The sequence below is a fragment of the Simochromis diagramma genome, unplaced genomic scaffold, assembly GCF_900408965.1.
Source record: "Simochromis diagramma unplaced genomic scaffold, fSimDia1.1 OVJJ01000463.1, whole genome shotgun sequence".
NCBI lineage: Eukaryota > Metazoa > Chordata > Actinopteri > Cichliformes > Cichlidae > Simochromis > Simochromis diagramma.
Window position 1 is genome coordinate 4,208,553 of NW_024386941.1, and position 19,728 is coordinate 4,228,280.

The 19,728-nt window shown below is 36.8% G+C and overlaps 1 protein-coding gene across 1 annotated transcript; it reads right to left on the reverse strand.

The window, feature by feature from the left end:
• Positions 1-358: 358 nt before the first annotated feature.
• Positions 359-18,476, reverse strand: LOC120736964 (SR-related and CTD-associated factor 4-like). Its single transcript, XM_040037376.1, has 17 exons — positions 18,236-18,476; positions 16,508-16,591; positions 15,793-15,837; positions 15,532-15,693; positions 15,324-15,441; positions 14,472-14,605; positions 14,200-14,346; positions 13,807-13,880; positions 12,175-12,262; positions 11,888-11,971; positions 11,668-11,747; positions 9,628-9,797; positions 8,968-9,068; positions 8,759-8,872; positions 8,477-8,633; positions 8,298-8,389; positions 359-2,544 (listed from the first exon to the last, which is right to left on the reverse strand). Exons 1-17 carry the CDS (start codon positions 18,263-18,265, stop codon positions 2,422-2,424), a joined length of 1,803 nt encoding a protein of 600 aa, XP_039893310.1. The 5' UTR covers positions 18,266-18,476; the 3' UTR covers positions 359-2,421.
• Positions 18,477-19,728: the final 1,252 nt, after the last annotated feature.

Below are 19,728 nucleotides of genomic sequence, written 5' to 3' on the forward strand. Positions count from 1 at the left end.
ATTTTAAACCTCACGTGGCATGAATATCAGTACTAACACTGTGTGCTGGGAGTTTCGAGTTATGGTGTTCCAGCTCCAATAGTTGTAATATTCAGGTGGCCCAGCATGTTTGTCTAGAAAGTGTGTGTTAGCCTTCCGGACACAGCTATCAGCCTTTGGCAGATGATGAAATTTACTGATAAGAGCTGATCAAATTAATCTATTAAGTCATGTGAATTCTGCACTAGCCAAACGTAAAAAACCTTTTTGAAAATGTCTAGTTTCATTTCCCCCTCAAGATTTCTTTCATTTCAGTACAATATATACAGTTACAAAGAAAAAAAGTGTATTGTTGAAAAGACCCCCCCCCCCCAAAAAAAAAACCCCAGACAAACAAACAAACAAAACAAAAAAACATATGGCTATTGGCATGGAAAAAACAGACTTGATAAGTTATAACTGGGTAGCAACATAATGGTCTGCTCTTACCCTGGTGTTTCACTCCATCAGCAGAGTATAACAACTGCTTCATGTTTCCTGCAGGCTATTCCCACAGAGGAAGCCCCATGAGGCACGGAGCCAGGCATAAGCTGTTTGATCAAGATCTGATCCTTGATGAGTGTAAACTCAATGCTTTCAATCAAAATAATTCATTTGGTCTTTGTCTATTGTGCTACTTAGAAGACTTTTGAAAAGACAGTAGCGAGATAACCTACAATAAACGGAACTTAAGAACCGACAATTTAGGATTCTTCTCTTTTTTAAGAACAAATATTCAAAGAGCCATTTTATTATGATGAAAATTTCCATCATCTTCCAACAATCCCATGGCATCATCAGGGTGCGAAGCACATCCAAAAATAATTGTTATGACCCTTACCTTTGTGGAGACTCATGTGAGCCTGATGTTCTTCAAACATGGATCTAGATCATTCTTGTATTACTCGATGTAACCGAAGAATCCCCTCTTTTCTTGAAATTTCACCTCATTTCAATATGACTGAAACAACACTGCATATATTTTTCATAACACAAGTTAATGAATGCTGAACTAGCAGAACCTGAAATGCATGCCTCCAAATACTGTGTATTTTAATCAGTTTAATATTTTAGAATGGAAATGAACTTTGAACACAGATAGTTGGATCCCTAAAAAGAGATATATGAAATTTTAAAAGACCTGTTTTTTTTAACAAACAAAAAACATGTTTAATACTAAATAAATAAAATTAAATAAATACATGTACATTCAGCTACTTTCTTTTTTCCTCAAGAATTTGTGAAATCAGATGAAACCCCAAGTTTAATGTGGGACACATTTCACGCAGGTTGCCCTTCCTGACACAACCCTATTACTCTATTTTTTGGAGCTTGGGCCCAACCCTAGAAGTACACTAGCTTGTTATCCCCTGAGGCTAGGTTTTGGTCTCCTCCCTTCACGTGTAAGGTTAATGTGTTAACTACTACACAAAACACCCCCCACCCCAGATAACATATCCTTAATGGTCATGGCAAGTTGTAGAAAAAGGTTACTCAGAAAAATGAAAACAATATCATATAGAAGTTTAAGGTAATTTACATAAAAATGCTGTTCACTTTGTGCTGTTAAAATGTTTTTGTTGCCCGTGGATTTCCACACTATAACAGAAGTTAAACTGTGTCAACAGTCTGGATGACTTATGAGTTAACTGATTGTTTCTTGTTACTTTAAGTATTTTCATCATTTTGATGCGTCTTTACCAGAGTAAGAACAGTTTTGGTCTTTATAGTTTTTGCCTTTTCCAAATGTAATAAAAGAAACATCTTTTAGAATGTCTGTTTTTTAAATATTCTACGGTTATTTGTCAATAGTGAATAATGCATTATGAGAGCTATAACTGGTGATTAAAAATAAGTAGTAATTAATCCACATGTTTATGGGAGTTGGTTTGAATTTTTTGGGCTTCTATTGAGACACTTGGCTTAAAACAATAGTAATATTTTCCATTAAGCAGAGCAGAGGACTTTAACCTTTAAAAAAACAAACAAAACAAAAAAAAAAAACAGAATATTCACAGGGTGTTATGATGCAAAATATTTCTTCTACTTCTACAGATTTTTTCCCCAACAAAGCTCGGTCCATCAAACTTCTGTGAAGCGACAAAAGTGTAAAGGCTGAAAATGACACAAGCCACGAGCTCCAAGGCTTGTTTCCTCATTAATAAGATGCAGAAGCTGGAATGATTTGCTGACAAGCCAACCACACTGTGTTGAGCATGTCAATCTTTGATTCAATTGCATGTTTGGTGCATACATTTTCTACCTGGCACTGTTTAGCTCTGTGTCCTCCTTTCCAATGTCTCTTCCTCGACCACTTCTCTCCTGCTGCTGCTGCTCTTGATGTTGGCTGACATCAAAACTCCACAGAGTCAGTCAACACTTACTGCTTCATGTTATTTGACATCATTTGACGCTCATACCTCCCAGGTGACATGATGTACAGACGGAAGAGCCAGTAAACGTAGCTGGGATGTGCCGATCCAAGGAGAAAACTGTAAAACTGCAGCTTCTCTGGACAGCTGAAGTCTATCAGTGTATGAAAAAAAAAAAAAAAATTGCCGGTGCATCCTGTGATGTACTCATGTCAAGACAATGTCAAGACGTCAATGCTGAGAGGTATTACATACATAGAAAACAATCGGTATTTTGTATAAGTTTCTAGTATTTTGTCAGTATTTTTTCTCAGATACTCAGTTATTTTAGTCGGATGATGTTACGGAATGCAGTTTTTCTTTTAACAGAAGTTTTTTTCTGAAAAGGTTTCTTCAGTTTGTACTCAGTATCCAAAACATGTGGTTTGTATACTCCTGCAATAATCACAACTTCTTCTGACTTTCCCAAGCAGAGCACAGAGGAAGACCAAACATTTATATAAAGAGGTAAACTCCAAAAGACAAAATCACTTCAGGTCTACGTGACTCACATGGTTGCCATGTACATCATCCAAAGTGAAACTTTCCCAAAAGCCATTCAAACAGACTTTGGATGGACATTATTTCGACGTGCAGGATTATTGCCACAGAACTTCACAGAAATAATTTTTGTATGGTCTTACAGTTCAGGCAGAGGGAAGATGTCATTAGCGAAACAAGTAGTCAACAGCATGAGTATTTTTGCTGCAGTATTCTGCAGATGCTGCAGGATTAGTAATGACAGCATTTAAAGATCACATACATAAACTAATCCCCCAACTAGTGCGGTGGGTATAACTTCTCAAGGCTAGTGACCACAACTATTTTAAACAACACTAGCAGCAAATCATTTGTTTAATGAAGAAGTCCAGAAAAAGACTCATGTGGTTTATAAGCATTCACTTCATCTCAGTGGGAAATTTTGTTCTTTTCTGTTTCAACATTTATGTGTTTACTGTGCTCATCTCATGTGCCTGTTCACATCAGAAACGCATCAAGTGGAGGTGAAGAAAAACTGGTTAAAAGACCTGACTGGTCAGTTTTCGAGACCGCTCTCTCTAATTGAACAAAAACAAAGTACGGACCAGAGTGTGGGCCGGCGTTTTCTATTGGAGATGCAGCAAGAAAGTGAGAGGCTACATGCAAATGGATGAGGGAAAAGCAGGGTCAAATTTGTATAGTCACAAATTTGCATACATTGCATGTAACAAAGGTATAGTTGTAAAGCATTTAAGTGACTTTAAGGCATGTTTGGATTATTTTTTTATTATCGCCTTGAGAAGGATTAAATGGTGATACCTGTAGGTATCACGGTCTGTCAAAACGACCAACATGGTCTGTCAAGTTCCTTCACTGACTGAAATTTTTCTCTGCATCCATTTTATATCCTTTGGCATAATGTGGTTCAGCGTGCAAACTACTGCAATGACTACTTGCAAGACAGCTTGACATCTGGCCATCAAGCAAATAGCCTTTATTAATATAATCTGGTGGTGAGGACAGTCAGTCATCGTTCAGCATCAGTCAGAGGATGGCATAAAAACAGTTGTTTCAGTAGGAAATGGGCAAAGACAACACTATCAAAACAGATCGTTTCATACAAGAAACCTGTGATTAATTCATACCTACCCACCTAACCAGACTAAGAGAAATGGTTTTATTGTTGGTAGGCATTAAGGAGTTTTTCCTTTCATAATTGATCCATGTTCCAAGTCCAGCAGAGATTTAGTTGGAGTTATATGTGACCCTCAAACCTGCTGTATTATTAAAATAAGTTCAGCTGCTCCTCAAAGATAAATTCTTAGAGGTTAATGTTATTTGACTGTATGTGGGGTGAGACTAACTCCGTTAAGATCAAGATCTTGAAGAATTGGGTAATAGCGTAAAAACAAAGAAATGAACAAACAAACAAAATCATGTTTCCAATACTCAAAAATTGGCCAGTTTGCTACAGTTGCTGTCGGCTTACCTTGTCTCCCACTTTGATATTCCTCTTCCCACTTGGACTTTAAGTCCCACCAGCAGCCAACAGTCACGCATAGTCAATTCGAACTTTTCTTCCAAGTGAGGTGCTAGAAAGCCTATTTTAGCTTGTAGCTTTAGCTTCTTAGAGTCAGGAGGACTTAAATGTTACTTTTAGGTTTATTAAAAAAATAAAAGTAATAAAAATCGTGATTAAACGTGAGACTCACTCTTTTATATTATTGTCTATACTTTCATGAAAACTATTTACTTTTTTTAACTTGGTTATATGTTAAAATTCACACCCACTCCAACCCATATTTTTCATATATTTTTGTAATTCAAGCACTGATCAATGACTAACTCGTGATTTTTGTAATAAGTAAAAGTTACACAATTACTAATAAATTTGCCCAGCACACATTCTGAAAAGCACAGCTTGAATACTGAAACAGAGAAAGGATAACAGGAATATTTCCCTCTACACACACCACAATAATTAAAAGATTGTATGATTCCCATTTTATTGGAATAAGTTATATGATACAGTACAAGATTATTGAGTTAAGGTGCAAGCATATTTCAAGACAGAAAGAAGAATTTAAGATAAGCACTGCTGAATGTAAGGCCTACCAGTAGAGGAGCCTATCTGAATTGTGGACATGCAGATTTTTTGGATGCAGAGAGTAAATAGTCTGAAATTCATTTAAAACAGAAATACGAGAATTTCTCTAGTAAGACTGACAAAGGTCAGTATATGATCTCTACTGATTATGCCTCAAACTATTCCCCTTCCCATGAAAGTTTAACATGTATTCTTTGACTATACAAGATTATAATATATTCCTACCCTGACAACATGCTGGTACCTACAGCTGCCCTTTACCTATGTGTAGGATACCTAGTGAAAAATGGTAAAAGCATTCTCACTAACTGTAGTGCTCAGTCTGGTTTAGGCAAAGACTACCTGAGCAGAACATGCAGGAGGTGGGTCATCCACAGGTTACTTATGAATTTAAACTATATGGAATAGACCTTGCTATATTCTCACATGGTCACAATAGGGTCTTATATTAAGAACGTAACACATAAAAGAGCGTTTGGTCTGATTTGACCACGTTGGATCTTTTCATTCTCACACAGCTACAGGAAGTAATGCCTATAAAAGCTCAAATACATCCTGTGTGTGTGACAATGGCTTTAGATTAGTCCGTTTTAACAAACACTTACAGTTGCAGGGGTAAACAAACAGAACAGCTCCCCTTTTAACTGCAATATGGATCAATGTGTTGGCTTTCAGGGGAATTATTCACATAAATGGAAAACTAATATGTATAATTATGTCTGCGAAGGTTCTCAGTCATCCTGAACATTGTAGTCCTTTGACAATATGTATAATTAGTTTTCATGAGTGCATGTTAACCTGCAATAACTGTGTTTTTGTCCTGTCCTATTTAGACAGGAAAGAGATCCTTTATTGAGACCACCATGTTTTGCAAAAGCCTACAATTAAACAGAGGATAGATGTGTATAAATGATAAAATGCATTCAGAAGCATGAAGGTGAGTAGTTTGTATTTAAGTGGTTTGTATTTACAAATTTAACCTAAGAAGCTTAATTCTGTCTGATCAACACGTGTAACACAACCACAGTGACAATGACGCAGTTATCAAAATTAACTTCTGTCTCACCCACAGACCGCAGAGAACAAATGTTATTTTAAAGTTTTTCTAGAGCCAAAAACAAACTTATATTACTTATCAGAAAACCTGCTCAACAATAATGAACATATACATAAGTGATCTTTTTGACTCCTCCCTTCCATACTGGTATGTTTTATAAAGCCACAGCGCACATGTTAAACTAATATGACTAGTGCAAGCTAAAATAAAGTCCCTATGCAGAAAAACCGCCGCATTCTTGTAAACTTTACTGTGGGCTGAAGGTAGCTGGCCCTGCTCTCTCTCAGCAGAGAAACCAAGTGGTTCCCAGTGAAATGATTCTGGCAAAGGTAATAATATGGTAACGGTAATAATCACTAAAGATGCTATTATAACAGTTTTCCCCCTGCATTTATGTTTTTAAATTATATGCCACCAAATGAATAGATCTGTTATGTGTGCCAGTTGTAACTTATTTTGTAGAATTATCAAATTGTATTTTTATGGGTATGGCTTTGACGTTCCCAAAAAAGGCCAGTTTGTAGACTAAAGCAGCGGTCCCCAACCTTTTTTGTGCCACGGACCTGTTTATGTCCGACAATATTTTCACGTAAGGTGTCGGGGATAAAGACAACAAAATAAAACCAGTACCAGTATAAAAAAACAAAACAAAACAGGATTTATTCATAACACACGTGAAAAGACCCAGGGAAACCGAGTTAACGATAAAAAAAAATAATGATAAAAACCGATAAAAACCATAAATTTCACACCCGCGCCTCAACTCCCACGGCCCAGTACCTAACGACTCACGGACCGGTACCAGTTCATGGCCCGGGGGTTGGGGACTGCTGTTCTAAAGTATCTATGGATAACTTGACAAAAAACGTTTTGCATAAGAATCAAAATGGTAACTAAAGCTTACAGAGGCCTGAAGCATAACTCAAGCATAAACACATTACACTGCTTTTTCACCTTCATGAAACAAAACTGTGCATATAAAAAGAGTAAAAACCATGGTAACTGTAGGATGCAGATGCCTGAAGCATAAACACATGATAATGTTTATTCCCTTCTCGAAGCTCAACTTTGTGCATGCAAGATTTAAAACAAGGGCTAAAGTGTAAGCTTACTACAAATTTCTTTTAAACACAACTAACAAGTTGCATTTACATTTATTTCCTTTACAGGTTATTGGCAAAATGTATGCCAGAGTAGCAGTCTCACCACTGAGAACAAAGCTGATAAGCACTTTTTCCCTGGTATTTGTGCATGGTACCATCTGACCTTCAGCCCACCAGTTGTGATTTTACCAGAAATAAGCACAAGTCTGTGATGTACTCCAGCATGTTTATGTTGTACATATTTTGCTTTCACTGTCCATTTCCTCAGCATTTACATTCCTGAAGTGCTCAAAAACTGCACTTTACATTCTGCACATAGACACAATCACCACTGGAAAGTAATTATCTTGTGTTGTGTATTGTTATTGTATATTTGCTACACCACAACACTACAGTAAACCTGAAGGACACAGCCAGTGTTTTCTAAACCAGTTTTCAATACCAGTTGGTTCTTGGTCTCCCTTGTGCTGCCAAACGATCAAACAACCGAAATTGTCCTCAATCCGGTCATTTAAGAAAAACATCTCATACATTTTTAATCACACCCCTAAAGATCTTTAAGTGCTCCTTAAAAAAGTATGTTTTGACCTACACACAATGTAGCAATGCACAGCAACATACTAATTCTTAGTTTTTTCTCTCATCTTCTTGATATTTTAACAAATGTTTTCATTTCATATTTTTTCCATTTCCTTTCCTCCTTCCTCTTACACCTGTGTGCAGTAGCAGGGGCAGCGATGATGTCTGCATTCTCCCAACATCAGCTGGTTGCATTACACAACTCCACCCAGCCAGCTGTATCCCATTCTCAGGGTGAAAGTCATTATAAATGCTTTAACACACTGAGCAGAACTTAGAAATGAAAGAAATGTGAAACATGTTTCTTTAATATTCTGCCTTCTCTTAAATAATTTATTAAATCTTCAACGCAGTGATGTGACTTTTTAAAAGACGACAAAGAGGATGATTCAGATAGGCTCCACTACTCATTGTTCAACAAAAATTTATTAGCTTTACAGCTTTCACAAGAAAGATTGTTAAGTCTTTCTTTAAGACCATTAAACCCATAAAAAGAACACTTGTAGTATTAAAAGGTGTTTAAGGACTGCAATTAGCATTACCTGAACATGAGCAGAGATGATTCCATCTGGTACACTTTCCAACACTCCATTAACAGCTGCCTGATTGTTGATGTCTTTGGTAATATTCCACTCTGCAAACAAACAAAAAAAGTACAAAGTTTGTATATTCTTGCAGCAGGTGAATTTTGCTGAAACTCAAATAATGGCTAATTGTTTACCTGGATTTAGTGTTTCTACATCCAGCATACCACCTTCGCAATAGCTCTGCAACTCCTCAACTTTGACTTTATTCCAGGGGATGTAGGTAACTCCTCGCTCCACATCCCAGAACTTTTTGTGAGCAGGTTTTATACCTTTATTCAAGGCCCAAGCAATCTAGGGAAGAATGATGTTTGGTATAATAAAGTTATCAAATAACACTAACAAAAAAAAAAAAAAAAAAAAAAAAAAAAACCTACTACAAAACTAATACACAAATGGAAATTAAAAACATTGCATACCTTAACTGGTTTCTGATTGACTTTGTATGACCCCCTACTGAGTTTGTTCAAGGCTGTGTAGGCATCTTGCCTGTGAACCATAACAATATAGGCACAACCCCTTGGAGGAATCATCTGGAAAACAAAAGGTGAAATGCATTAAGATCATTGAAGCTTGAGTAAATCAATAATGTTTATAAACATCTCTGACATGAATTGTCCAAACTTACATTGATGGACTCAATCTGCCCAAACTCTTCCAAAAGAGACATCACATCAGACTGCTGGGTTTTCTTGTCTAACTGTCCAACCCAAAGTGTAGTACTGCAAACTATAAGCAAAAAGACAGAATAACTAATTACATTAAAGATCCAGGTTTTTAGATTTTTTTTTAAGCAAGAGTTCACACTTAGCTCTAAAATGTACTGACTTATATAACTCATGACTCCTGAAGCCACAGATTTTGTAAAGATGAATTTATACAAAATAAATTATTCTAAGAAAATTACAATACATACCCTAGTAAACCACTACTATAGACTACTACTATATAAAGAAGTTCATTAGGTGCTCTGATGTACAAGAAAATAATCCCCATTATAAAATACACTTCAGCAAAATGAATGAATAAGTAAAAAGAATATCCCACTGAGCTCACATAAAATAATCAAAATGTCACCTTAAACTTTCACTTTGTCTGCAGTGAATATAAAGCTTTATGGAGTTTAAAGATACTACACATTTGAATCTCTTAAATTAAATCGGCTTCTCTCTTTTGGTTTAGACAAGTTGATACAGTAGCTGCAAGTGAAACTGAGTAGTGATTCCTGGAGCTTTATGCACGCCATCATCTGTGACATTTAGTCGTGTTTATTGGTTTGAGTACATACCACTGAGCGTCTGACTCTTTATGCTGGAAAGACCTTTTTGTCTGCGCTCTCTGTCCTTCTCTCTTTCACTCCTATCCTGAGAATGAGATCTCCAGCGCTGTTCTCGGGAGAGAGAACGCCTTGACCTTCTTGAACGAGATGAAGATCTTGATCTTCTTCTCCTTGGAGATCTGAAATACAAAAGAATAAAACCAGTGAACACCGTTTCAAAAATAATCCAATTCCCCAGGCGAAAACAACTCTTTTCAGATGGAAAGAAATGACAAGATGACCAGAGTGTTTTGGGACTTCACTGCTTGTAATTTGTGCTCAATAATGCATTGAGGTTATAAAATACTTTCCTGGTCCACTATAATATGAAAAATATTTACATTTATTTAGAATTTTGGTAACTGTAACACATGTTTAAAGGAGTAATACAGCAATGGTTTTCTGATTTTGGCAGGGATAGCCTAAAGTTAGTGTTGACCTTGTTTCCTACACAAAAAGACTTTTCCATAGGCTTTCTCACCATCTCCAAAAATAACAGTCTATGGCTTTGGATGTAAAATACTGATGTTAGGCTATATAAACCACTGTCTCATGAATCATGACTCGTATACATGTAAAACAAAACAGATTTGGAGTATTCTATGGACTCTGACCCAAACACAATTATATTTTGACACAAGATGTAGCATTTTTTTTCAAGGAATCAGAAAAACTATTCAGAGGTAGCCAAGAGAAAATTCTTTCTTCTACTTCACCCCAAATATTTTTGTCTAAACCTTGGCATTGACCAGAAAAATCAGGCAAATTAATTCACTGACTTTGAAATGAGGGCACCCGCAGCATAAAAACACAACCTTTCAGTTTTAGGGCTTTATTCTTGTGTCACTCTATGAACTCTGAAATACATAACTCTCAAAAATCAATATGCACAATTTTAACTGATGAGCAAAGTGGTTACCTGGAACTAGGGGTGGGCGGTATAAACGGTATATGGTAGAAACGATATAAATTTGGCCAACGGTAGAGATTTTGACCATACTGCATGTTGATGGTGGCATCAAGCTGCGCCTCTTTTGGTCAAAAGCATTGCAGCGGTTGTAAATTATGCCAGGCGACAGTAAAAGTGAAGAGGCGAATCAGTTTTGGAATATGGGGAAAGCCAAAAACTGCGCTACCTCCACTTCCATACCATTGATTCATTAATGCTGAATTCTCTTGCAGCTGCTCTATTCCCATGTTGTTGCAGTATATTAGAGACTAGCCTCGTATTGTGGATGGATTATCTCAGCTGTTCACCTAACTGAAGTTTGGTCCGTTTATAGCATCCTGCCATGTGATTGCATTTGTCCTTAGCCACCAGAAACCCTCATGTTAACTTTTATCGAGTGGAAAAGGGTTAGCTTCACTGTGCTAATGTCATGCTAACATAGTTGTTTTGCTAGCGATCACGTAGGACATCATTATATACCAGCTAGTCCAACTTCAGTAACCCTACAGAAGCCATTGCTGTTTAGTTTTCTGTCTTCATTTATGTTGGAAGTGATAGCAGAGCTGTACGTTTGAATTTTTTCAGAAATCTCTCGGTCAGAACATGATATATTGTGTTTAGGTGGAAACTAACTTCCTGATAACTTCTAACTCTGTTGAATTTAATAAATTCTGTTTTCATGGATGCCAGGATGTTAAACTTAATTGTTAGACTTGGTAAAGCAGCAGCGTTGATCATTTTATTAAAGATGAAGAGTTTAGACAGCTTTTAACTCTCAGTGATGCTGCAGTGTTCGTTTGACTTTGGGACCTGAAGCAGACGGCGTTTTGGACCCAGATTACTCCGCGAGGCTCCTGACTATGGCAGCCGTAATGCTCCGACAATCCATCAAGCAGTGCGGCTTCGTAGCTTACCAAAGTCGTACGAAAACATTTTTGACAGATTTCTGCGTGTAAAATACGTTATACAGAAGAAAAGAATATATCGAGATATATATCATTACCGCACATGCTTCAAATTATACCGCGATATGGATTTTAGGCCATATCGCCCAACCCTACCTGGAACCAGATCTGGATCTTCTCCCATGGCCTCTGTGCCTGCCTTCCCGCCTCATAGATAAATCTTCTCTTGAACTTCCCTTTAGGAGAATGACAACAAGACAGGTTTTTTGTTTATTTTCCACAGTTCATAGCATAGGCCAAAATAGAAATGTTCCTACCACTAACTATGACAAAGTACGTGTGAAACAAAAAGTTTACGTTCAAGACAAATCCTTACCCGGGATCGAGAGTAAACCTCATTTGTCGACTGATATCCATCTGGAATCATATGATGCTCAGTTTGACTCATTCCACCACTGTGCTGGATCGACAAAGAGACAGCCCCAGAAAAGGAAGTGTTAAAAAAAATAAATCTTAAAAATAAAAATCACCAGAACAAAAAATTGTTTAGCATGACAGAGGGGGAAAAAAAAAAAATAGCAATTTGATATATTTGCAAGAATATGAAGAGAAAACGTCTGAGAGGCAGAAAAGTAATCATATAAAACTGTTATAGACAGGTACCTTTATATCCTCAGTCTGACTCATCATACGCTGATTAATATCTGTGTTGGGCCCCAGACCAAGAAACTGGTTCATCACATTTTCAGGTCTGTTATGACAAAATACACACTCCATATTACAAACACATGTGGTAAATGTACTAAAGTAAAACAACACTTAACCTAACTGTGATCATAGGCATTTTTTGACTACAGACACTTACACATAACACATAAACCAGTCAATAACATGATCAAAAACATCTACATTCAACGTGGGATTTTTAGTTTTAACTTTTGTGTTGTGTGCTCTGATTCAGTGGTGCACAAGTACATTTTAATTTACAAGAGTAATGGGCAACTTCAGCTGTATAAACTATAGCATTATGAGTGACAGTTTTGGTGGACACTAGTTGAACAACAGTGTGGTCAGCGTGCTCCTCCCTATACCATTAATTCACACACTCACTTGAGCAAGTATCAAAGTAAAAGTGCTTTCATTTTCAATTTCTGATATTCACTGCAATGCACTGTGTTTTGTCTCTTCCTATTTGGCTAATACTGGTCAACCACAAGATTACTCTCAGTGCTCAGGCTCTGTTACTCAGTAGGATGCAACCCCAGACCGTGTGCTGTAGTCACACATGCATACACAGATATATAGCACGTGTGGATAATGTTGAGGGGAGTGATAAAATGTGCAAATAAAGCACAACCTTTTAAGTCAAAACAAGCAACATAGCCCACTACGCTTAAACCATTTCCGCACAAATATCTAAACACAAAGCACGGAGCATTCACCCGACAGCATGTACACGGACATGCCGGGTGCTGAAGACAACAACTCACAGATTCTGAAGCTGCAGGTTTCGTCACTCTCCAACTAAAATTCATTGAACCAGCAGAAAAAGAATATCAAAACTACGCTTCACATTTGATAAGCATTGTCATGAATTCGCTCTTACTTTACTTCTTATTTCTTTCAGCCAGTGTCCAATCAGAAATCTCTATTTTCTGCATTATTTGCTTGCATATTACACACCCGTCTACCGTTGAGTACAGTGCTGTCAGCTGCTGGTTTTTGTTTTGTTTTTCCAAAAAAATGACCTCCGACAAGAAAGCCTAATATCTGCTGTTCAATACCAAAGAAATTTCAACTTTTACAAATTGTACCAAACCACAAAACGCTTACGGTAGCTATGTCTCTAATAAAACCTCTAACTTTGCTCTGCTTCACTTCAGCAGCATCAGGTAATGTTCATCTGTTGGTTCATGGTTTTCTTCAGTTTTTGATCTACTGAAGAATATTTTTAAGGGGGTTAACTTCTATAAAAAGCTACGCCAGCAAAATCTCCTTAATACTTTCCTCAGTTACTTTGACACAAAGGCATCTGCTGTGATGCTTACACCTCTGATGAAGTCTCACAAGTGTCAGCTTTGTTTTTATACATAGATTTTATAAATGGATATAAAAATATATGGATATTTACTGATAAATGATCATAATTATAATATTTCTGACGGAGTCAAAACGGAATTGAATCAAATCGAATCAGGATCTTGTAAATCAGAATTTAATCAGTTATAGAAATCAGTGATGATACCCAGCCCTACACACATGTGTAAAAGCACGAGTACATTTTCAGAAACTCACTGTGAGTGAATGTTGCCCTCAGTAGCCATTGTGTCTTCAGGTTCATCATCATAGTCAAATCGGTCAAGAAGTTTCTGGAGAAAAATATACATAGATGTTTTGAGGATAGGGACACAACTCCTTTTTGTCTACCCTAAAGCTGTTTACCAACCACCATTAAACAACAAAAGTGGAAATGAACACTAACAAGCAGGTTATATCACACCAATAAAATCCATATAACATGGGGAGATTAGATGGTGCTGTACAAATGGGACAAATATGCAAAGTCGACTGCAGCCATCAAAAAGTTTTGTATAGAATTTAGGAAAACAAGGCCCATTGTGTCTTTGGTTGAAATGCCAACCGCTTGTATTTATTAAACAATTATGTAAATGAGAGCTGTGCCAGTACCTCAGCTAATGAGCTTTTCTTTTCAGTGCGTGCACTGTATGCGTTGAGCTGGGCCAGTGGGATCTGAGGCTGTTTTGGTATGTTGTTTTCAGTGGTGGCTGCTAGGGTCTTATCTGCCTGCTGGATGTTCTGGAGCATCCTCTGCAGCTAGAAAGAAAAAAAAAAAAGGAAAACAAACAAACAAAAAAACAAAAAAAAAACAACAGGGGCCATTTAGACCTAACACAACATTAGTTAAACTGCTGGAGGACATAAACCACATTATTACTTACCTCCTGACCATGTGGAGACTGAAACAGCTGTGCCACAGCAGCTAAGGCATCAGGACTGGGTAGCTGGGGGACTGTAGGCATGACTGGAACATTACTGACAGGAGGCCGTGTCTCTGGTTGGGGCTCAGTAGGAACTGTTCAGATACAATAAAACAGCTTGTGTCTGCATGATGAATTAATACTAGGGATAGGAAGTGAGAATTGGTTCCCAATAGCTTAATTTCTTTGAATGTTATTCTGCTTGCCTAACAATTCCACATATTGGTTCCACTTGCACTTCTGCTACAATCACCAGATTTCAGTTTGGATTTATTAATTTATTTTTTCCAGTACCAGGAGAGGAAAATAGCAGTGTAGTCTGCAGCATGGATGTGGCCATTACCTTTATTTTTATTGCTCAAAAAGACAAAAATTCAACAGTAAACTGCATACAAGACAGAAACAACTGAAACCACCTAGACAGACAACATGCTAACGTTAAGCTAGCCAAGAACAAAGAGTGATGTTAAAGGGCTGGGCAATGAATGCTGACCTCGGGCCAGTAGCCAGACTTACTTTTTTGAGTAATGACCCCAAAAATGATCACCACAAAGCAGGGAAATGACTCCAACGTGCACAGTTGTTTGACAAAGCATGCAATTAATTAAAATGTTGCTTAGCAATAGTGGTGACCCTCAAAACAGAGAGAATTAGCACCCAAGGAGAATCAATAAGTAATTGAATTGATAAGTGATATCGATAACTGAACTGGAATCGCTAAATTCTTAGGAATTCCCCCCTCCCTAATTACAACATAATTTACTCTCAGATGGTTAAAAACACTGCTCAAAGTTCCACTACCAGTTCTACTACCTTCCACAGTAGGGCGAGGTGCAATAACACCATTTGCCATATCCATTAGAGGCTGAAGGATGTCCATGTCAAACACACCATTCTTCTGCCACAGGTTAAGGACACGGACAATTTTAGTCTGAAAAGGGGGTGGGGGGGAAGAAAAATCTATGAGATTCTTTTTAAAGCATTTATTGTACTTATATAAATTACTTGAAACACAAAGTACCTTGTCATCCTCTGGGCAGCGATAAAGGTTTTGAAAGGTCTCTGTGAAGTTTTTCAAGAATCTTGGACCAAATACATCCTTGTCAACACCAAACTGATGGCGTGATTGGCGAACAATGGAATCAACCACATATAAACCAGGAACTTTTAACTCAGGCTTGCACTGAAAAGAAACAAAAGAAATTACAGTCCGCAACTGTAAAATGCACTTTTATCTAAACTTGGCAACATAGTAAAGATTAAACGGCTGAATAATACATACCTTCTTAATGAACTTTTCAACAATCTGGACAACGTGTTTGTAAAGCTAATGAGACAAAAAAAAAAATATTTCAGTCACAGGGTGACTATCAAAATGGTAGCATAAGACAAATAAAAACATGCTGTTTTGTGCTAAAAAAAATATTCTCATTTACTGCATGATTTCTGTAATCAGTCGAAAGAGTCATCAAACACTTCAACTACTCTTCTCAGCTGAAGCTTCAAAAACAAAAAAACACAAAAAAAACAAAAAGCCCAAAACAAGTGACACCTCATTTTGCCAAGAGCAAAACTTCTGATAGGGTAAAGTAGAAAACTCAATATGCTTAAAATATATGTGGAATAATAATATTCACCTCCCCAGACCTATGACAAAACTGTTTGCTCATAGTGATTGCCTGATGTTTTTATTAATATCATTATTACTATTATTATTCACACACACAGGCACAGATATAGACTAATAGAGATATACATGTGTGTATATAAAGTCTCTACACTTAAGATATTATGATTATCATTAATTACCACACACAACTGAAGCATTTTGTTTAAAAAAAAATATAAAAAAAATAAAAATCAGAAAGTTAATACACATAAACCTACAGTGTTTGTTTGTTTGTTAAGTTTCTTTGTGTAAGAACCACAACCTCTGGTTTTTTTCTAAATATTTGCTCATTATGCATGATGGTATCCAACAATAAAATTCACTTTACCTTGATAGCCTTGATGGCTGATTTTGTTACAGACATCATTTTAGCACGGGATATTGGCGGCTTCATGTCAATCATGGAGAACAACTAAGAGGTAATGAAAGAGGAAAAATGTAAAATTAGTTCATTTTAAAAGAGAAACTGGCATTCAATTATACTAGATATGTGGTGTCCTTTATAAAACAAAAAGACAAAATAATAATAAAATGTAGCAACAAATAGACCATTCAGTAACAGGAAAACCTCAAAACTAAAAAAACAAACAAACAGTCTTTAATAAAAGTTTGAAAATTTATATTTTCCCCTCTGGTGCTGTGATAAGTGGCAGCTTGTTACAGCAGTTCTCTTATATTTGCTTTTTTAATTTATTTGGATATAAAGTGATAGAGTTGATTTTCCTTTTATGGAAGTCTAGTCAAGTCAAGTTTTGCAAATCTACTTTTGGGGTTTCTTCTCAGTGTACTGTTAACAATGGAGAATCTTTACCAGCTGATCACACTAGTTATTCTACTGAGCAAAGTGAAGACTGTCGTCCTCATGGTGACAGCAAGGTTACAGGATTTGATCTAAGTGGAGAGCTCAGAGAATGAAATATCAGGTCTGTTTAAGCTATCATCATGGTAAATGTGAGGTCCACGGACAATAAAATAAAGACAAGCTTGATGAGGTGATTAAAACCCAGAGACAACAATGAGTGTAATATAACTTTTTCACAGAGACAATGCCAGACTCACACTTCCCTGACCATAGTGTGAGTGAATCTGGCAGTAGGACTTTTTGAGCAGATAGTGATGTTAGTGCTGACACAGCAGTCAATCAAATGATCATATTTAAATCCTCTGTAGACTAACCTCTGCACCACTTACTGGACAGACAGCACAAGACTTTCTCTAACATTGGCTTCAGGTCTGTAGCTTTTTAAAATTTTACAAAATTATTCCCATCTATGAAATTGTGCTGATCTTTTTTTCTTTTTTACAGTTTTTACATTAATGTAAATAGTTCAGTATCTTTTTTGTACAGAAAGTTTACTCCAACATGACTGTGTATTGTTAAATTTTATTTATTAATACTCTTTAATCATATCTATGCTTTAGTATAGTACTTAATTTAGTATAATACTTAATTTTCACCAACAAACCAACGCTGAGACAACAATATGCAAGACATCACATAAACGGCCACTTGAGTTTTCTAAAGCTGCAACAAATTTAAAGAATACACAACTCAAAAGTGTTACTTAAGTGAGCCGATAATAAACACACTTCAAGTATACAAAACATTAAATAATCCAGTAGCCTTTATGAAAAGCTTTGCTTGCTTAACTCGTTGGAAGCAAAAGTAAATATCCGAACACCTTTAGGCTAATGTGTTAACGACAGCTGTATTTCACTAATTCTACAAAAGTGGCGTATGTCCCTACAACAATCATTGATGGCCTGTGCATCTTTATAAATAAAGTAGAGTAGGGCTAAGTTAATAATTAAGCTACATGATTACTCAAAGGCCGTCTAGGATTAACGTACTAGCATCAAACTACAGTTAAGCTAATGCTTAGCAGATACAATGTTTACGTTGCAACTGGACACTAAGCTGGCATTGTCCCCATGGTAAATAAATAATAACCACTAATATTAAGTGTCAAATAAGAAAATAACTGGCATTCGTTAGCTCTGGCATTATATTTGCTTTTGGCTCGTGGGACTTAAGTAAAACATGAAAAAACTTTACCTCCATGTTGAAGGCGTTCACTGCATCCATAACGACTGGTTAATGTTGAAAGCCAACTGACTAGTCTTTATATTTGATTACTTTACCTTGACCATAACCACGCGCAGCTTCACCTAACTATAGCATAACAACCACGAGCATCGGGAAGCTTTATTTTCCTTTCGACGTGGACTAACCAAAGCTCAGCTAAGCTAAAAACTGCTGCTAGCTTAACGGTTCCACCCTGTAGACAGCGCCTGTGATGTCACGAGGTAATGCTGCCTTCACAGTTATCGGAAAATTTGGCGTCTCCGTATGTTTCTACAAAAATCGTTTGGATGACTTTTGGAAGCATTTTACTAAAATTAACTGATTTTCGGACCTATCATGCAAAGGCAAAATGAGTATTGTTCTGAGTTAAACTGTTCATATGGAATTTATGACTTAATCCACAGTAGACGATGAGAAGTGACAACTGTAACAAATTCCCACAACCTGTCTTGTGGGGTAATGCACTTTTGGCCCAGCTTTAGATAAGTCGCAGTTTATGGGCAAACCTTTGGAATGACGACCATGTGCCCAAAACTGTCAGTGTGAATACCTAGTGCCCTTTATAGACGAGAACAACTGTCCACAATCAAACAATTTCCAGTGTCATAAGTTCAGCACGACTTATTAGAGCTGGGTTCTTTAAGTCCCTGTGTACTCTACATATTTCAGCATGTCTGCTCTTATTTTTAACATAACTAAAATAAAGATGGAATTATATGTACTTATTAGCACACTGTTAAAAATAGCATCTAGTATACTGATTTTTTTTTTTTTTTAATTTCCAATGATTTTATAAAGACCAGAGTCAATCAAGAAGTTGTTTGTAATTCAGCACGAAGCACAGCAGGCGGCGCTGATGACATGGAGTTAAGCGGCTGAAATGAGCGAGACACATTTTATTTTGGTTAATACCGTATCAATGTTGTGTGAAATAAAAGACACCGTGGAGCTATTTTTTTCTTTTAGGGAATTTTCTTTTGCTTTTCGATTTATCTCATCAAGCGTCTTGCTAATTCTTACAGTCTTATGACGAGTTCTGGATTTATGACTATATGCCTTTCCTTGATGGCACCTATTCGATAACGAGACGTTAGAATTGAATTAAACCAACGACAGAAAAGTGCACGATTTGATAAGAAGGGACTGGTTTGTTTAAAGAGGAGGCTGCTGTTACAAATTCAACGCAGCTAGCTTCATGCCTGAAACTAAAATGTCGGATATCGTAAAGTGACTCATGATGCTGTAACGTCCCTAAAAAAACAAAAACTAACTCGAATCTACAATGAAAATTCAATTGCTGGGTTACAGCTCCATGAGATCCCATTAATTCCTGCTGGCGCCCCACGCCCCCCACCCGATGGAACAGGAAGTTCTTCTATTATATCAAAAGTTGTCTGAAGAATAAAATCCACAAAATCTCTTATAGCAATTACATTTATAGGTAAAATATAAAGTGCGTGGAA